Source organism: Ailuropoda melanoleuca, chromosome 11 (assembly GCF_002007445.2).
Source record: "Ailuropoda melanoleuca isolate Jingjing chromosome 11, ASM200744v2, whole genome shotgun sequence".
Lineage (NCBI taxonomy): Eukaryota > Metazoa > Chordata > Mammalia > Carnivora > Ursidae > Ailuropoda > Ailuropoda melanoleuca.
The window spans coordinates 42,149,053-42,166,702 of NC_048228.1; the positions used below are offsets into that span (position 1 = coordinate 42,149,053).

At 36.9% G+C, this 17,650-nt stretch overlaps 1 protein-coding gene across 5 annotated transcripts in view; it reads right to left on the reverse strand.

Annotated features, from left to right (window-relative positions):
- The window catches only part of ARHGAP24 (Rho GTPase activating protein 24), a 500,478-nt gene that overhangs the window by 44,045 nt on the left and 438,783 nt on the right, over positions 1 to 17,650 (reverse strand). For all 5 annotated transcript variants that reach the window (XM_034671582.1, XM_002913592.4, XM_019806282.2 and 2 more), the window contains one exon: positions 17,398 to 17,605. In XM_034671582.1, the coding sequence (XP_034527473.1) occupies positions 17,398 to 17,605 (208 nt within the window). The remainder of the gene's footprint in view (positions 1 to 17,397; positions 17,606 to 17,650) is intronic.

Here is a 17,650-nt window from a genome sequence, read left to right on the forward strand (position 1 = left end):
TCAACACCCAAACCATCCAAGTCCACGCAAAACTCATTCCTTCTCTGAACACTTCAACAGTCTTTTGTTATAACACAAAACGACACCATCCCAGTTTATTTTTGTGGATATATATACCGAGGGAAAGGACAAAAAGCTTTAAAAAATCCAGGCTTATACTTATTGGGTGTCTCATATTAAAATCGGTCATGCTTTTTGTTGGAAAGAATACTTTGCTCCCACATATACAGAAATTTATTATCTTAGTGCTGTTTTCTACTTGGACCATTTTTAAGAGACGTCTGTGTAAGCATGAAGAGAGAGACAAACACAATTTTATTGAGAAGTAGTAAGGGGTTTTGTTTTTGCTTCGTTGTTTCATTGTTCTTGTTTTGTTATAAATCAGAATCTAGTTCACTTTGGAAGTAGGCTGCACCCATATTCACGAGTACAAACCAGAGGTACTGGACTTAATTTAGAGCTGTGGCTCTTAGGGAATTATAAACCCATTCATAAGATTATGACTGTATATTGACACACGCAGGCATTTTGCTTCAGTTGACAAAATAATATCCTGACAGAATTTTAGAAGTTGTTTTGAAACCTGACAATTTTCAGGCTTCCTAAATTGAACGTTGTGAAAATAAGCATACGAATTGTCTACTTACGGAGATATCAGAAATACTGGCATCCTTTCATTCAATAAATATATTCAAAATATACTCCTTATATTCCTTTTATTCAGCAAAGGTTTATTATGAGCCTACACTGTGTCAGACATTTTTCTAGATGCTAGGGATAAACATGGTGATCAAGATTCATAAAATTCCCCACTTTCTTTAAGCTCATATTTAATATAAATGTAGAACTCTATTTTATGACTACAGAGTTTTAAATGAATATCCACAGTGATATCCTCCTGGGTATGAAGAGGCACGCTCCCGTGGTTTCACAGTTATTTATCACAATCCTAAATAGAACATTATTATTGCTTCTTCAGCAATTTTCAACCATTTCTTTATAATAAATTATCACAATAATCAGAGAAATCAAATATTTTAAAACCATATGGCTTCTAAAGGGCACATACAAGTGGTTCATATGCACATAAAAAGATACACATCAGTAGTCGCTAGGGGAATGCAAATGAAAACAGTGGCGCCATTTCACACTCACTAGAATGGCTAGAATAACAAATGGGCATGCTCTCATCCATTGCTGGTAGAAACACGAAATGGTGCAGCCACTTTGGAAAACTTTGGGCTGTTCCCCAAGTGTTAAACATAGATACGAGAATTCTACTTCTAGGTATATACCCAGGAGAAGTGAAAATATATGTCCACACAAAAAAATTGCGCATGCCTGTTCACAGCATCATTATTTATAAAAGCCAACATACAGAAACAATAGAATATCTGCCAATAGATAGATGGATAAACAAAATGTCGTACATCCACAGCATGAAATCCATTCACCGATGAAAAGCAACAAACTGATACATGACATAACATGGACAACCTCAAGAGCTTTACGCTAAGTGGGAAAGCTGGATGCAAGAGACCATATACTGAGTAATTCTGTGTCCAGAAAAGGGAAAACTGACAGAGACAGAAAGTAGATTAGTGGTTGTCTAGTCATGCGAGCTGCTGGAAGGAACCGTAAATGGCAGACGGGATGTTATTCGGGTGATGGAAACGTTCTAAACCGCTACGTACTAATGGTTGAATAACTTGGTAAATTTGTCAAAAATCACTGAATTCTACCCTTGCAATGAGTGAATCACATGATATGTAAAATATGATGCAATAAATTTATTTCAGAAAACATGCCTTAAGGAATATGCTTTCACCAAGCGCATGCAAGAATATTTACAATCTGACTAAGATACACATAAGCACCCACTTTCAGAATGTAAAACCTTGCAGGTATCTTGTTTCTTTCAGTAGGAATTGCCATGGAGATTTCAAAACAGAAATGAAGATATCCTAGATTAAAAACACTGAAGAGCTTAGGTTCACGCGTAGGTTCAAGCATATTACTTTTCCTTATCATATAAAATGTTAGAATCATCATTATCATCAACATCATGATATCTATGACAATGGCAATCAATGTGCTAAGTGTCTTATTCCATTACATCACTTCTTCCAGCATTTTGTTCCATTTTGGTTTATTCATTTATTTAGTTAGTTTTTTAAATTAAGATTTTTATTTTAATTCCAGCATAGTTAACATGTGTTTTGTTTTATTTTTAAGTGCATTAATACAACAACCCTGTGGCTTAAGCATTATGATTTTCGTTTTACACATGAGGAAACCAGGAGTTTTGAGAAGTGAAGTAACTAGTCCCAGGTTGTTAACTTAGGTAGTAAATGATGGGCCTGCCTGAACTCTTATTCCTACACTGCTTCCTGGCAAATAATATACGAACACCACCTGATATGCCAAATACTGTGAAACTTCTTGTTGATTGACTATTTTTATTCACAACTCAGTCGAGTTTCAGTAGAAGTGAGCTCCAAATTTATCCAAAGATAAATCCACCTCACACTGGTCAGAATGGCTCAATTAACAACACAGGAAACAACAGATGTTGGCGAGGATGCAGAGAAAGGGGAACCCTCTCACACTTTTGGTGGGAATGCAGACTGGTGCAGCCACTCTCGAAAACGGTATGGAACTTCCTCAAAAAGTTAAAAATAGACCTACCCTATGACCCGGCAATTGCAGTACTAGGCATTTACCCAAAGGATACAAAAATAGTGATTTGAAGTGGTACATACACCGTGTTTATAGCAGCAATGTCCACAATAGCCAAACTATGGAGCGAGCCCAGATGTCCATCAACTGAGGAAGGGGTAAAGAAGATGTGGTATAGGAGCACCTGGGTGACTCAGTTGGTTAAGTATCTGCCTTTGGCTCAGGTCATGGTCTCACAGTCCTGGGATCAAGCCCCACAGTGGGCTCCATGCTCAGTGGTGAGTCTGCTTCCCCTCTCCCTCTGCCCCTCCCCACCCCCACTCATGCTCTCTCACTCTTTCTCTTAAATAAATAAATAAAATTAAAAAAATAAAAATAAAAAAGATGTGATTGATATGTATATATATCTCTACATACACATATATATACATACACACACACACACTTATATATATATATATATAATGGAACTTTACTCAGCCATCAAAAAGAATAAAATCTTGCCATTTGCAATGACGTGGAGAGAGCTAGAGTGTATTATGTCAAGTGAAATAAGTCAGTCAGAGAAAGACAAATACCATAAGATTTCACTCATATGTGGAATTTAAGAAACAAAACAGATGAACATAGGGGAAAGGAAGGAAAAATAAAATCAGATGAAAACAGAGAGGGAGGCAAACCGTAAGAGACTCTTAACTACAGGGAACAAACTGAGGGTTGATGAAGGGAGATAGGTGGGGGATGGGCTAAATGGGTGATATGTATTAAGGAGGGCACTTGTGACGAGCACTAGGTGTTATATGTTAGTGATGAATCACTAAATTCTACCCCTGAAACTAATAATACACTATACATTAACTTAATTTAAATAAAATTTAAAAATTTTTTAAAAAGAAGAAGAAAAAAAACCCTAAAAAAGTAAAGATAAAATGAAAGGAAAGTGAAACTCATGTCCTTGCCTTCCAATGTGCAAGCTTTTAGATATGTCACCAAGAGAGTAAGCACGATGAAACATGACAGGTTTCTAGCTAACAACCTGCACTACATAAAATATTTAGTAAATACCCATTCATGTGAATATTTTCCACATACAAAATACTTTACTTTAAAGCTCATTAATTTTTCAAACCCTGGTAGGTTTACAAAAGGGTTTCACGGAACCCTAGTGAGTTACACTCATTGTTCAAATTAGGTAAGAAGCCACATGTTTAGGGAAGTGGGCCTGTCAGTGTTGCTGAGGAGCGGTCTGAAGTGTGGGCTATTCCAAGTGCGATGCCACACAAACAGAACACTAAGGGACATCAAATCGCACCATAGGAATGTTAGTCCTTCTGATTAGATCAAGTAGGAAGTACCGGTTGGAAATGAGTGAAGTGTTGAAGTGGTACAGATACGTGCCAATCTCCATCTTCATCAAGTACACAGAAGGCCTTAGGGCCAGTCTTCGGAAAGCAGCTATATTCAGCTGGCATTTAATAACACGTCTTGTCATTGCATTTATGCCTTTAGTGACCTGTGATTTATCGTGAGTGTGCTGGTTTTCAACTAACAATAATGGTATCGAATTCTTTTTACAACAAAATTGATTAAACAGTGAATAAATGTAAAGGGAAGTACTAAAGCTAGTACAGGTGTTCTGTGGATATGGCTAAAGTCGTGATGGTACTATGGGAATGACAGAAGTCTGGGATATACTCTAAGGCAATGCTTATCAAATCTGGTCACGCCTTCATAATATTTAAGAACTGCATCAAAAAATAGGAATGTTAGAAGTCACTACAGTTAAACAGCGGTTCAGGTTTGGGGGGGAAGCGCTGGCTCCTCTCCTGGATTCAGAGAATCACTTAGGGTGCTGAAAACAGGTAACCAGTTTACCACCTACACATTCAGGGCTTGCCTTAGGCAAACTCCTGGGAGTCAGTTCTTTGCTTTTTCAACTCTTCACCTAGCCACATGCCCTTCAGCTACCACTTGCTTTTTCACTTTCCTCCATCAAATCCTATCCGTAGATCCTTTATTCACACTATGATACAAAGGCTCTATAACTGTATAGTTTGCTACTGAACTCCCCAGTGTTTGATTTTTTACATGGATCAAAGCATAAAGGTGCAGGGAAGTTCTTTTTAGATTGTTCTAAAATTTCAGGCCCATTTCAGCAGGTAGGAAAGAATATATTTTACACATTAACTGTATACCCCAGAAAATAAATGATCTTTTGCAGTAGCTTAAGACCAGCCCAGCTAAGTCAGAACTAACATGTTGCTTCCAATAATGCCATGAGGTTGATTTTTTCCTCTCGTCTCATATATGAGAAAACTATCACTTTAAATGAGCATTTCTTCTTACCCCACACTCCTGTACCCTATAGTCTGGCTAGTATTTTCCAACTTATGATTTGAGAACCATGCATATAAGAATTACTTGGGGATTTGTTTGAAATTCAGATTCCAATGCACCCTCCAACTTTTTAAAACTGTAGTGAGAGCCTGTGGGCTGTGAGCATCCGAATCCTGAGACACCTCTCTGGGTCATTCTTACGCAAACTAATGTTTGAGAACCTCTACTGTCGGCAGTGCTCCCCCCNTCAACTAACAATAATGGTATCGAATTCTTTTTACAACAAAATTGATTAAACAGTGAATAAATGTAAAGGGAAATACTAAAGCTAGTACAGGTGTTCTGTGGATATGGCTAAAGTCATGATGGTACTATGGGAATGACAGAAGTCTGGGATATACTCTAAGGCAATGCTTATCAAATCTGGTCACGCCTTCATAATATTTAAGAACTGCATCAAAAAATAGGAATGTTAGAAGTCACTACAGTTAAACAGCGGTTCAGGTTTGGGGGGGAAGCGCTGGCTCCTCTCCTGGATTCAGAGAATCACTTAGGGTGCTGAAAACAGGTAACCAGTTTACCACCTACACATTCAGGGCTTGCCTTAGGCAAACTCCTGGGAGTCAGTTCTTTGCTTTTTCAACTCTTCACCTAGCCACATGCCCTTCAGCTACCACTTGCTTTTTCACTTTCCTCCATCAAATCCTATCCGTAGATCCTTTATTCACACTATGATACAAAGGCTCTATAACTGTATAGTTTGCTACTGAACTCCCCAGTGTTTGATTTTTTACATGGATCAAAGCATAAAGGTGCAGGGAAGTTCTTTTTAGATTGTTCTAAAATTTCAGGCCCATTTCAGCAGGTAGGAAAGAATNATTGTTCTAAAATTTCAGGCCCATTTCAGCAGGTAGGAAAGAATATATTTTACACATTAACTGTATACCCCAGAAAATAAATGATCTTTTGCAGTAGCTTAAGACCAGCCCAGCTAAGTCAGAACTAACATGTTGCTTCCAATAATGCCATGAGGTTGATTTTTTCCTCTCGTCTCATATATGAGAAAACTATCACTTTAAATGAGCATTTCTTCTTACCCCACACTCCTGTACCCTATAGTCTGGCTAGTATTTTCCAACTTATGATTTGAGAACCATGCATATAAGAATTACTTGGGGATTTGTTTGAAATTCAGATTCCAATGCACCCTCCAACCTTTTAAAACTGTAGTGAGAGCCTGTGGGCTGTGAGCATCCGAATCCTGAGACACCTCTCTGGGTCATTCTTACGCAAACTAATGTTTGAGAACCTCTACTGTCGGCAGTGCTCCCCCCTTTCAAGTCCACTGTTTATAACTCAGGTCAGTAGTCCTCAAAGCTATAGTGTTACTCAGAAGATAAAAATTGAAATATATGTCTGCCTTCTAAGTTTTAGACTTTTTTTAAAAAAAAAATCTCTGTAGAACAGCAANCTTTCAAGTCCACTGTTTATAACTCAGGTCAGTAGTCCTCAAAGCTATAGTGTTACTCAGAAGATAAAAATTAAAATATATGTCTGCCTTCTAAGTTTTAGACTTTTTTTTTAAAAAAATATCTCTGTAGAACAGCAGTTTGTTTATCGATCCTAATTCAGTCACCAAAACAAATAAAAAATAAACAAGATGGTAGAAGAAAAGAAAGAGGGTCAAGGGCAAAACAAAGCCTGTGGGAAGGTGTCTGGGGTACCGGGGACAGCAGCTACCTTATGGGATTCTTGGACAGAATGTGTAAAATCATTGACTTCTACAGCCTTCTGTCCTTGCTCTTTTAAGGACGTGTGTTGTAAGTGCATGGTTTTTTTGTTGCTGAACAATTAATGCCCTGATGGTGATGCCCACACCATCATTCTTGACCCTATCTTTTCAGCAATTCCAAAACGTATTTTCTTTAACAGCTGATGCCACCTGGAAAGCCTGGGAAATGAAAGAACATTCCACTTCTAATCTGATTTTACACATTCTGTATTTCATTTTTATCCCCTGAAAGTGGGGAAATTCAATATAAAACATTATATTTTAATTTGTCTTCATTTCTGAACAGAAATAATAAAGAAAAGAATGGTTAGGAACTATGGTATCTGCTGTTTTTTGCAGTTGACAATCAATTGATAAAATACAAATTCTTTCAGGTCAGTGAAAATGTCCTTTCTCACAAAATTCACTTTGGTCAAGGAGCCTGTGGGAATATGTCATCTAACTGTAGGAACAAAAAGTCATNAGGAGCCTGTGGGAATATGTCATCTAACTGTAGGAACAGAAAGTCATGCATACATAAAAGTGTTAAACTTGAACCTCAAAACAGGGAAAATAGCATGACATCATTAAAGAAGAACAGAGAGTGCATACTCTAATAAAAGCTGGTCCATGTGCCTGCAACCAAAGTTTAAATAGTGTGTTCCAAATTTCTTCTTCTCAATCTTTTTTTTTTTCTCCATAGGACAGAATATTTCTTCTCATTTAAATATGAAATATTATCTTCCAAATGGGTTTATAGCTTCAAAAGCACAGGTTGATTTATGAATACAGATGGTTGTTAGTATAGGACTGGTGTGTGCAAAACACTGAAAACAACAGATGCAGAATTAGACAAAGCAATGCACTGATATGACAACTTATTACACAGTCCTTGAAATCATGTTTGTGAAAGCTCCTTAGTGACATGGAAGTTGTTCATGATATAACGTTAACAAGAAAAGGCAAAGTGTAAAAATTGTGTGATTCCAATGCTTTGTATAAATACATACCTGTATTTAGAAATATCTGTATGTTTAAGTTTCTACTTATCTACTTACTTATACATTATATATAGCAAGAGCCGGGTTATTTACTTTTGAAATAGCCATCCTCCCTTCTTATAGTCTTCTGTATTCTAAATTGCATACAAAATGCTATAATTTAAAATACGATCTTAATAATATTTAAATTAAATTTTAATAACACTTTATACTGTTACAATTTTTTAAAGTTATTAAGAAAGTTCACTTTAAAAATCAAATTTTAGGGCTTAATATTGGAGCGCCAATAACATTAGGCCTTAATATTAAAATTAGAGATTATTTTTGCAGAATTCTGGTGAGAATTCCTTTCTACATTTTAACACATGTGAAGATAAAAGCTACATCTTGTTGACTCTCGAGAGACAGAAGCATTATGAGGATACACAGGGGAATAGACTTACTCATTCTCGCTCTTTCTCATATTTCACAATGAGAAATTTCTGTACTTTGCTTTACATCCTAACATCTATTGAAAACATCATATGTACACAATCTATATTTTTAAACTTACACCGTTTTAAAAATCATTTTGATGGTGAACGTTGATGAAACTAACGTGAGCTAGCAAATGTTCCAAGGCAGTTTGTTTTCACATCCCCAAAACTGAAACCTGAGCTACCCAGGACTTGGCCATGAGAAATTTCAAGCTCAGACAATTAACTGAAAAAGCAGATGGGGCAGAATACTCTACATGTTCTGAAAATAATCTTACTTTTCTTGGGAAATTATGGATTATTTATTCCCCTACCAGTGTAGTTGACAGTTACATTTTCCACAAATATGTGACTCTCTTCTTTATATTTCCCTGTTCATGGATCTGGAAGGTTTTTTTTTTTTTAAATCAGCAGAATCCGGTAGTTTGCATATGTGTCTCCCTATGACAGAGGGACCCAAGTTTGACTATCAAAACGAGGATATTTAGATTGCCAGAATGTGATATTGTGATATAATAGGAAATATCTATTTTTGGATTTTTTTCCTGACTCCTGGCCAGAGTTCCTAAAACCCTTGTAATTCTCTAAATAATCAAAATAATAGAAAGGTCCTTTGTTATGGTATTTGGTTTTTATCCCCAGTTCCTAAAGTAGTTCTAGTGATGAAGGTAAAAGAAAAGACTTCATTATTCATAACAAAGCCCTTTCAGCCACACTCAAGTTCATGTTAATGAGGTGACTTTGGGAAAGCCCCTTAGATACCACGTGATGAGGACATCNGATTTTTTTCCTGACTCCTGGCCAGAGTTCCTAAAACCCTTGTAATTCTCTAAATAATCAAAATAATAGAAACGTCTTTTGTTATGGTATTTGGTTTTTATCCCCAGTTCCTAAAGTAGTTCTAGTGATGAAGGTGAAAGAAAAGACTTCATTATTCATAACAAACCCCTTTCAGCCACACTCAAGTTCATGTTAATGAGGTGACTTTGGGAAAGCCCCTTAGATACCACGTGATACAAACCCCTTTCAGCCACACCCAAGTTCATGTTAATGAGGTGACTTTGGGAAAGCCCCTTAGATACCACGTGATTAGGCCGTGGGAGCTTTCAGCTTTAAGCTTCAGTCTTGGGGGAGAGAAGAGGGTACTAGAGATTTAGTTCAGTCACCAATGGCTACACAAGGAAGCCTCCATAAAAAGTTGGTAACTGACGGGGTTCCGAAGGCTTCTGGGCTAGTGAACTCGCTGGGAGGGGGGATGCCTGGCGAGGCCCTGGAAGCTCTGCCCTCTTCCCCATACCTGCCTTATGCAGCTCTTCCATTTGGCTATTCTGGAGTCGTATCCTTTTATAATAAACCGGTAATCTAGTAAGTAAACTGTTTTCCTGAGTTGTGTGAGCTCTTCTAGCAAATTGTGAAGTCCAAGTAATCTGCAATTTGTAACTGGTTGGCCAGTGGTATGTGACAACCTGGGACTTGCGACTGGTCTCTGCAATTGGGGAGGTGAGCAGGCTTGTGGATCTGCACTAACTCTGGGCAGTTAGTATCAGAATTTAATAAAATTGTAGGACACCCAGTAGGTGTTCACCAATAATTAGAGAATTGCTTGCTGTGGAAAACCTACACATTTGGTGTCAGAAATATTCTGTGGGTAGAATAATAGAAAATATTAGTTTTTCTTTACAGAGTGATCATTTTTTAACATGTAAATAAAATTATTCCATTTACTTGTTAAAAATATTTCAATGGATTTCCATTTCACTTAGAAGGAAAACGAAATTCCTTAATCCATAATCTCCTGGGCTACACAAGATCCATCTCTTCCCCCTGTTTCCCAAGACTGTACTCAACACTCACTGTATTCCAGCCACAATGTCCTTCTTTAGGGTCTTCAAACAAGCTAAGCCATGCCCATCTCAAGGCCTTCGTACTTCATAGTCCACCTACAGTGTGCCTCTACCATAGCTTAGATATGGCAAGCTTCTTCCTGTCATTCCAGCTAAACCTGAAAGTTATATTCTCAGGGAGATGTGCGTTTCCACCACTTCACCATGCATGTTAGCATGTCATCCTTACCACTCTCTGAAATTATTTACATATTGACTGTTTATTGTTTATCTGCCCACCACTAGTAATGTGAACCCCAGAAGAGAATTGACTTTGTTTTTTTCACCTAGAACAGGTATCTTAGTGTCTAAGACATACTGAACACGCCAAAGTTATTTGTTGAATGAATGAATGAGATGAACTGTCTCCAAAGGTGGCTGTCAATAATTTCTTTCACCCTTATACATTCATGTCACTCCTTCTACCAAGAAGTGGAACCAATTTTTAATCTCTTTTTATCAGAACTGGCCTTATGATTTACTTTGGACGAGTAGTATTTGGTGGATATGACATTGTGCCAGTTCGAGCCTTAACTCTTCATAGGCCTTATAGCTTCCACTCTTAAACTGTTTTTCAGTCCTGCGATACTGTGTAAAACACTGTAATAATTGGTTAAAGAGAGAAGCCCTGTAGGACACAAGACTGCAGAGAGAAAGAGAGAGGCTCAACCCGTCATGAGCCACTTGAGCTGCCCAGCGTAGGCACCAGGCTTGGAAGGTAGCTCTCTTGGATACCATGGCTACATTAGATCCTGGCAACGGATGCCATGTCTTTGCCAAGCACTCCCCAAATGCAGAATCTGAAAAGGTTGCTGCTGTTTTTAAACCAAAAACTTTGGACCGGTTTGCTCTGCAGCAAGAGATACCTGGAACCAGAAATTGGCTGCTGCTACAACAAAACTCTAATGTATGGCTCTGGCTGTGTCCAGACAGTGTCTGCACGGTCGTAAGGAGACTATCAGAACTGGAAAAGCAATGAGAAAATTGCCATTAGAAGCTAGAGAAAGGTGAGCCTGCAGAGCTTAGTAAGCAGTGGTGGAAAAATGTGCAAGACCCTCGGCCGCCATAACTCAGAACATCGAACATGTTCCTGATGAAGCTAATTAGAAACTGTTCGACTCTGAAGAAGAATTTAGAGAAACTATAGTGGCCCCAGGACAGTGTCTCCAGCTGGCGAAATCTTCTCAAAGGAAGAAACGGCCCCAGAGCAAAGATAAAATCCAGCGTGCTGCCAGTGAAACATGCCCTGAAGGTCAAGACCAGATGATGGTGTGACTTAAGATTCCTCGTTAAAGCCTCTGAAAGACTGGAGGTGGCACCTCACAGATTCTCAGCAACGCAAGAAGATTTAGAAAGAATCTTAAGATTGTTCCATAAAATGCTGACTCATAGACTCCCTATGGCAGGACCTGATACAAAGGGAGTTATGGGTGTGACTTTGTTTCAGCAAGAGGATTATAATTTGAAACTTCCAAGGTTTTTAAAGAAACTATGGCAGCTTGGAATAAAAGGGACGGTACCAGTTCAAAATGAAAAGAGGGTTTGAGACCCCAGCTTTCTATAGGCAAGAAGCAGGCTGAGAAACTACTCAACTAAAAAAGTGAGCCATTTCTTGTGGGGGGGGGGGAGAAGTTGTGTCATGGAGCAAAACCTGGGTTCTAGGCAGTAGATCAAACAGTAGAGAAGAGTCAAAGGTTAGAGAACCAAGCCCTAACCTAGTCACATTTCCCACCTTCCCACCCGCCAGAGAAGAGGCCCTGAGAACACATGTCCAGCAGGAGTTCAGAACTGTGGATGAGAATCCGCTCAGTCTTCACAGAATAACAGGTATCGTATCTGTGATTAAAAAGAGAAAATTAGTCTAACTATATGAAACAAGTTTTTTTAAAGATATTGGACAATAGTGCAAAAATGTGACCCTTGAGAGTATGGAATCAAACGAGGTAAATTTATGATTACTCCAGCCTTGCGCGTTGTCATGTATCAGAGCCTGGGACAGGGATGGGAACCCTAAAGAGAGAACAGCAGTCTCACTGAGCTAAGAGACAGAGATACAGTTTGGAAAGGTTGAAGCAGCTGGCATTTGTGACGCAGACTACTAGAGAGGAGAGAGCTTGCACAAAAGGACTTCTTGAAATCGACAGATACGGCTTCTTGAGTCTTCATCTAAACACCAACATGAGCCAGCAGAGAATAATGCTTTATGCAGCTAAACACAAAACAGCTATGAGGGAAAAAGCAACCATCAGGGTTAACAGAGTATCAGAGAAAAATTTTTAAAAGAAATTCAGGGCACTTAAACTGGTTCTTTTTAAAGCTTGATGAAATTGATAACACATAAATAGACTGATTAAGAAAAAAATGATGTGACAAATCACTAATATCAGAAGTAAAGGAGAGGACTTCACTAAAAAAGTCTACAGACATTACAAAAAAAAAGAATATTATAAACAACTTCATGATAATAAATTTTAAAAGTTATGGGGAACGGGAAAATGTCATGAAAGAGACAAATTACCAAAACTGACACAAGGAGAATTAGAAAAGCCATCTCTAAAAACTTCCCCATGAAGAGAATTTCAGGACTAGATGACATCACTGGTGAATTTTACCAAAGATTTATGGAGGAAATAATACAAAATACACCTACTCTTTCAGAAAATAGAGGTAGAGGAGACACTTGCCAACTACTAGGGGTGCCAGAATTTCTCTGATAACAAAACTAGTTGAAGATACAACAAGAAATTTACAGGTCAATACTCTTGATGAATATAGGTCCCCAAATCCTTAACAAATTATTTGCAAGTCAGATACAGCAATATATAAAGAGTAATGCATCATAAGCAAATGCAGCTTATCCCAGCAAAGTAAAGTTGGTTTAACATTTGAAAATAGATTAATGTAATTCAGGACATTAACATCACAAAAGGGAAGAATCAGATAATTTCTGCAATAAATGCAGAAAGAAATGGATTTTATAAAATATAATTCTCATTCATTATCAAGAATGTCAGCAAACTAGAAATAAAAAGACATTTTCTAACCTCATAAGGGTCATCTACAGAAAACCTATAGCTACCGTCACATGTGGCAGTGAAAGACTGAAAACCTCCCTCTACATACAAGAAAAGTATGTCCACTCACTACTGTGGTGGACAAGTTCTTAGCAATTTCGAACAGGCAAGAAAAAGAAATATAAAGCCTACATGTTGAAAAGGAAGAAATAAAATTCTCGCTATGTACAGTCAACAAGATTATGTACATAGAAAATCCTAAGGGATCTACAAAAGTCCCGCTAACACTAATAAAGGAACTCGACAAGTCAGTAGGACCAAAGATCTATATATATATAAAAATCAATTGTATTTGGATAATCCAGCAGTGAGCAATTAGAAAATAAAATATTAAAAACAATGTTATTTACAAGAGCATCTATAAATAGTTAAGGATAAATTTAACAAAATGGAGCAAGATCTGAACATTGAAAAATACAAAACATTGCTGAAATGCAAAAAATCCTAATGAAATGGAGAGATGGGCCATGTTTATGGATTAGAAGATTTCATATTTTTAAGATGTCAATTTTCTCCCAGTTGATTTGTGGAGTCAATGAAATTTCAATCAAAATCCTGACAGACTTTCTTGTACAAATTGACAAGCATATGCTAAATTTCTTTCTTTTATTTTTTAAGGAGATGTAAATGACTTAGAGGAAAAACAATCTTGAGAAAGAATGAAGTTAGGGGATTTACTCCACTTGATTGCAAGACTTCAAAGCTATAGTGATTTTCTCTAAAAATAGCCTTCCACAAATCTTCCGTCTCTTTATGTGCTTGCCCCTCTTTCCATCAAGTGGCAGAGTTGATTTCCCTTCTCCTCAAATGTAGGCTGGCTGTCTTGTGACTTGCTTTGACCAATAGACTGCACCAAAAATCACACTGTCCTCTGGACCCAGCCCTTGTGAGGCTCACAAACTGCCATTTTCATTTTCTTGGAACCCTGAGGTATCCTGTCACTAAGTCTGACCAATCTACTTGAGATAAGGACCATATGCAGGGCAGTTCTATTAGATGTGAGATTTACACGGAAAGAGACAGAGAGAGACATGGAGGGAGAGAGAGGAGGGTCAGGGCATGAGGGAGGAGGGGAAGAGAAGGAGGAAAGAGAGAGAAAGGCCAAGCAGCCTTCGGCCATGTTAGCCACCTCGGACAAGGCTCTGGACATCTGAGTAAAACCATCCTGCATCCTTCAGATCCTAACTATTTTATCTGGTGAATCAACATCACGTGCAGGAGAAGGGAGCACATCCCAGCCAGCTCCTGCCCAGAGTGCAGAACCAGGAGCAGTAACCGGTTGTTATTACTTAAGTTACAAAGTTCTGGCGTGGTTTGTTACCCAAGAGTAGAAACCTGAAACACTAAATGACTGAGCAATTGAAGGACACTCCCCTTCTCCTCGCGGGATGCTAGCGGCGTTACCATATTGTGCTAACATTCAAATACTTGCTACAACTCTTTCCTACAGGTTTTCTAGTTGACAGGTAGCTTTTGTAATCACTCATTAGAAATTAAAAGATAAGGAGATTTTTATGTAGCATGATATCACCAGGTAAATAAAAAATCTTTCAGATGAAATTTCTGATTATAAAAGTAATGGATGCTTATTGGAATCACAATATTAAAAAAAAAAAAAGAAAACATCACTCACTATCCCACAAAATCAATGTTTATCTTTTGTTACCTTTTCTTCAGTCTGTTTATGCATTTAAATATTTCATACAAAAAAAATACTTTTTATAAGTGGAATCATTTTATATAAAGATTGCACACTATTTCATTATCAGCTCACTATTAAGAACATGATTTGGAGATAATTGCTTACAGAGCATATCTTTTCTTATAGGATGTTAAAACTTATAAATATCCCCCCATTCATTCATATTAGTGAGAATCTTGTTATAAAAACCAAATCATAAACGTAATTTTTAATTTGTAAAATAATTTTTAATAAATATACTTTTCTATAATGTCACTTGCGTACATAGTAGACCATATATAAGAAAAAGCCACTGAAACTTATCAATGTCACATGAAGTTCATTGTAGAAGATGCTGTTTATCCCATTATATGATAATTTATTATGAGGATCCCACTGGACAAATTTCTTTCAATTTTGGAAATTGAAAGAATTTAAAAAAATAAAAAAATTGCATTTCTTCTAGATAAACCATTGTGTATGACTTGTGAATAGGCCTGAATTTGCAACTACTGTTTAGGTTTTCTTTTTCAAAGTATAGAATAAGACACAGGGCTCCCCTGCCAAAAGGATATCTGTGTTTTTGAAATTTGCTCTCCAACTCTGGTTTTGAATTCATTTCTTTGCCTCCACATTTAATTTTTATCTTTCAGAGATAAATTATGAATGTCTACAAACTGTCTGTAATACTTTCTGTAAACAGGTAGGATTTTAATTAATTAATTGATCTTGTCTTATTTTTCCATTTATTATTTCCACTTACTGTCATATAATAAGCATTTTCCAAAATTTTAATAATTGTATAACATTTTCTTGTATTAATGCACTATTATTTAATTAACAATACTCTACGGCTAGAGATAATAGATTGGTGTTCATTTTTTACTCTTATAAAAATTGTAATAAGCAACTTTGCACTTAAGTTTTTTTCCACAGATCTGATTTTTTCTAGGATTAGAATTTCCTGCTAAAACAGTCTTGAAAGATATTACCAAATTTCTTTATTAAGACTATAATAATTTGCACTCTCACCATCAGGGTGCCTATCTTTTTTTTTTTTTTTTAAGATTTTATTTATTTATTTGACAGAGATAGAGACAGCCAGCTAGAGAGGGAACACAAGCAGGGGGAGTGGGAGAGGAAGAAGCAGGCTCATAGCAGAGGAGCCTGAAGTGGGGCTCGATCCCACAACGCCAGGATCACGCCCTGAGCTGAAGGCAGACGCTTAACCGCTGTGCCACCCAGGGGCCCCCAGGGTGCCTATCTTAACATACCTTGCTAGCACTGAGTATTACCATTGTTCAAGATTTTGTTAATGTGACTAGTGGAAGGGCATTAAATGATTTAATGTGCATTTATTGGATTATTAGCAAAAGTCTATATTCCCAAAGATACTTCCTTTGTCTTATAGCATATATTCAAGTGTCTTCTTGTCTATCTGTTCCATAGATCTGTGTTTATCCGTGTGCTAATTCTATGCTTTCAAAGAGAAATAATACTAAGAATGCAATTTTCAATTTTCAAGAATAAGACTATTTTTATCCACAACATCCAATACTGAGAATCTCTCTTGAGGAAATAATCCAAAAAAAGAAAATATTTATGTAAATGGATATCCTCTATGACCTTATTTATAGTGATAAAAGTGATGACATAAATGTCCCAATTGTTGAAATGGTTATGAACAATATGCTTATAGAGTGAAATATTAGATATGAAAAATTATGCTTACAGAGGTTGCCAACCATCAAATAGCCAATTAAAATATATTGTAATATTGGGGATATTTCAAATATTAATATGAAAAATATCTGCTACACTATGCTAAATTGATAGTATTAGGATAAAAAATACTGTTTTCTACTAATTAAGAAAAGTGAAGAGAAAGAGGTAATTTTCAAAATATTAGCATAAATATTTAAGTCTTAATTAGTGGAATTATAGATGCTTTATATGTTCTTTCCTGGAACTTCCCTTATTCCCTGAATGTCATCATGCTATACTCTTGTTTCCTTGTAAATCTACTCCATTTTAAGGTGGAGCTATATATTTAAAAATATAATGCTTTTATTATTATTATTATTAAAAACAGTTATTTTCATTTCATTGCCTATATCTCAATCTCTGCTTATTAATACTTTCAATATCTCTTAGCTGAAACAATTAAAAAAAACACTGAACAAGAGAAGACTCCCATTTTAAAAGTTCACTTTTCTAATGCAAAAATTTAATACTGTTAATTTAGAACCAAAGGAAAAGAAGAAACAATCATTTTTTAAGGGGGACAGAAAGTATGGAGGAGAAAGACATCTCAAGTGTTAAATTTTTGACACTGTAAATTAATCAAAACAATTCATCCTTGTGTGGCTATATAATCCATATTCTAAAGCCATTTTATAACATCAATTAAGGTTCTATCATCTCAGCTCACTGCATTCTCTCTGTTCCCTTTGGATTTCTCAGGGAAGGATGATTAGTGAAATCTTGAAATCTACCTGTCAAATGATGGCTTCTCTCCACAGTCAAAGGCATCCTGGAGCTCCTTAACGAGGTTAGCCTGGCCTGGCAGCCGGAAGAGACCCTCTTCTTTCAGCCCCCTTTGTCGGATAAAATCCACGCACTGCTCCACCAACATAGGAGCCAGACGGTTTCCATATCTCTTCTCGTAACGGACAGTGTCTTCCAGTTTCTGTCCAAAAATGCCTGGAGAAACAAAGGATCACAATGAATTTGAGGAATTTATATCAC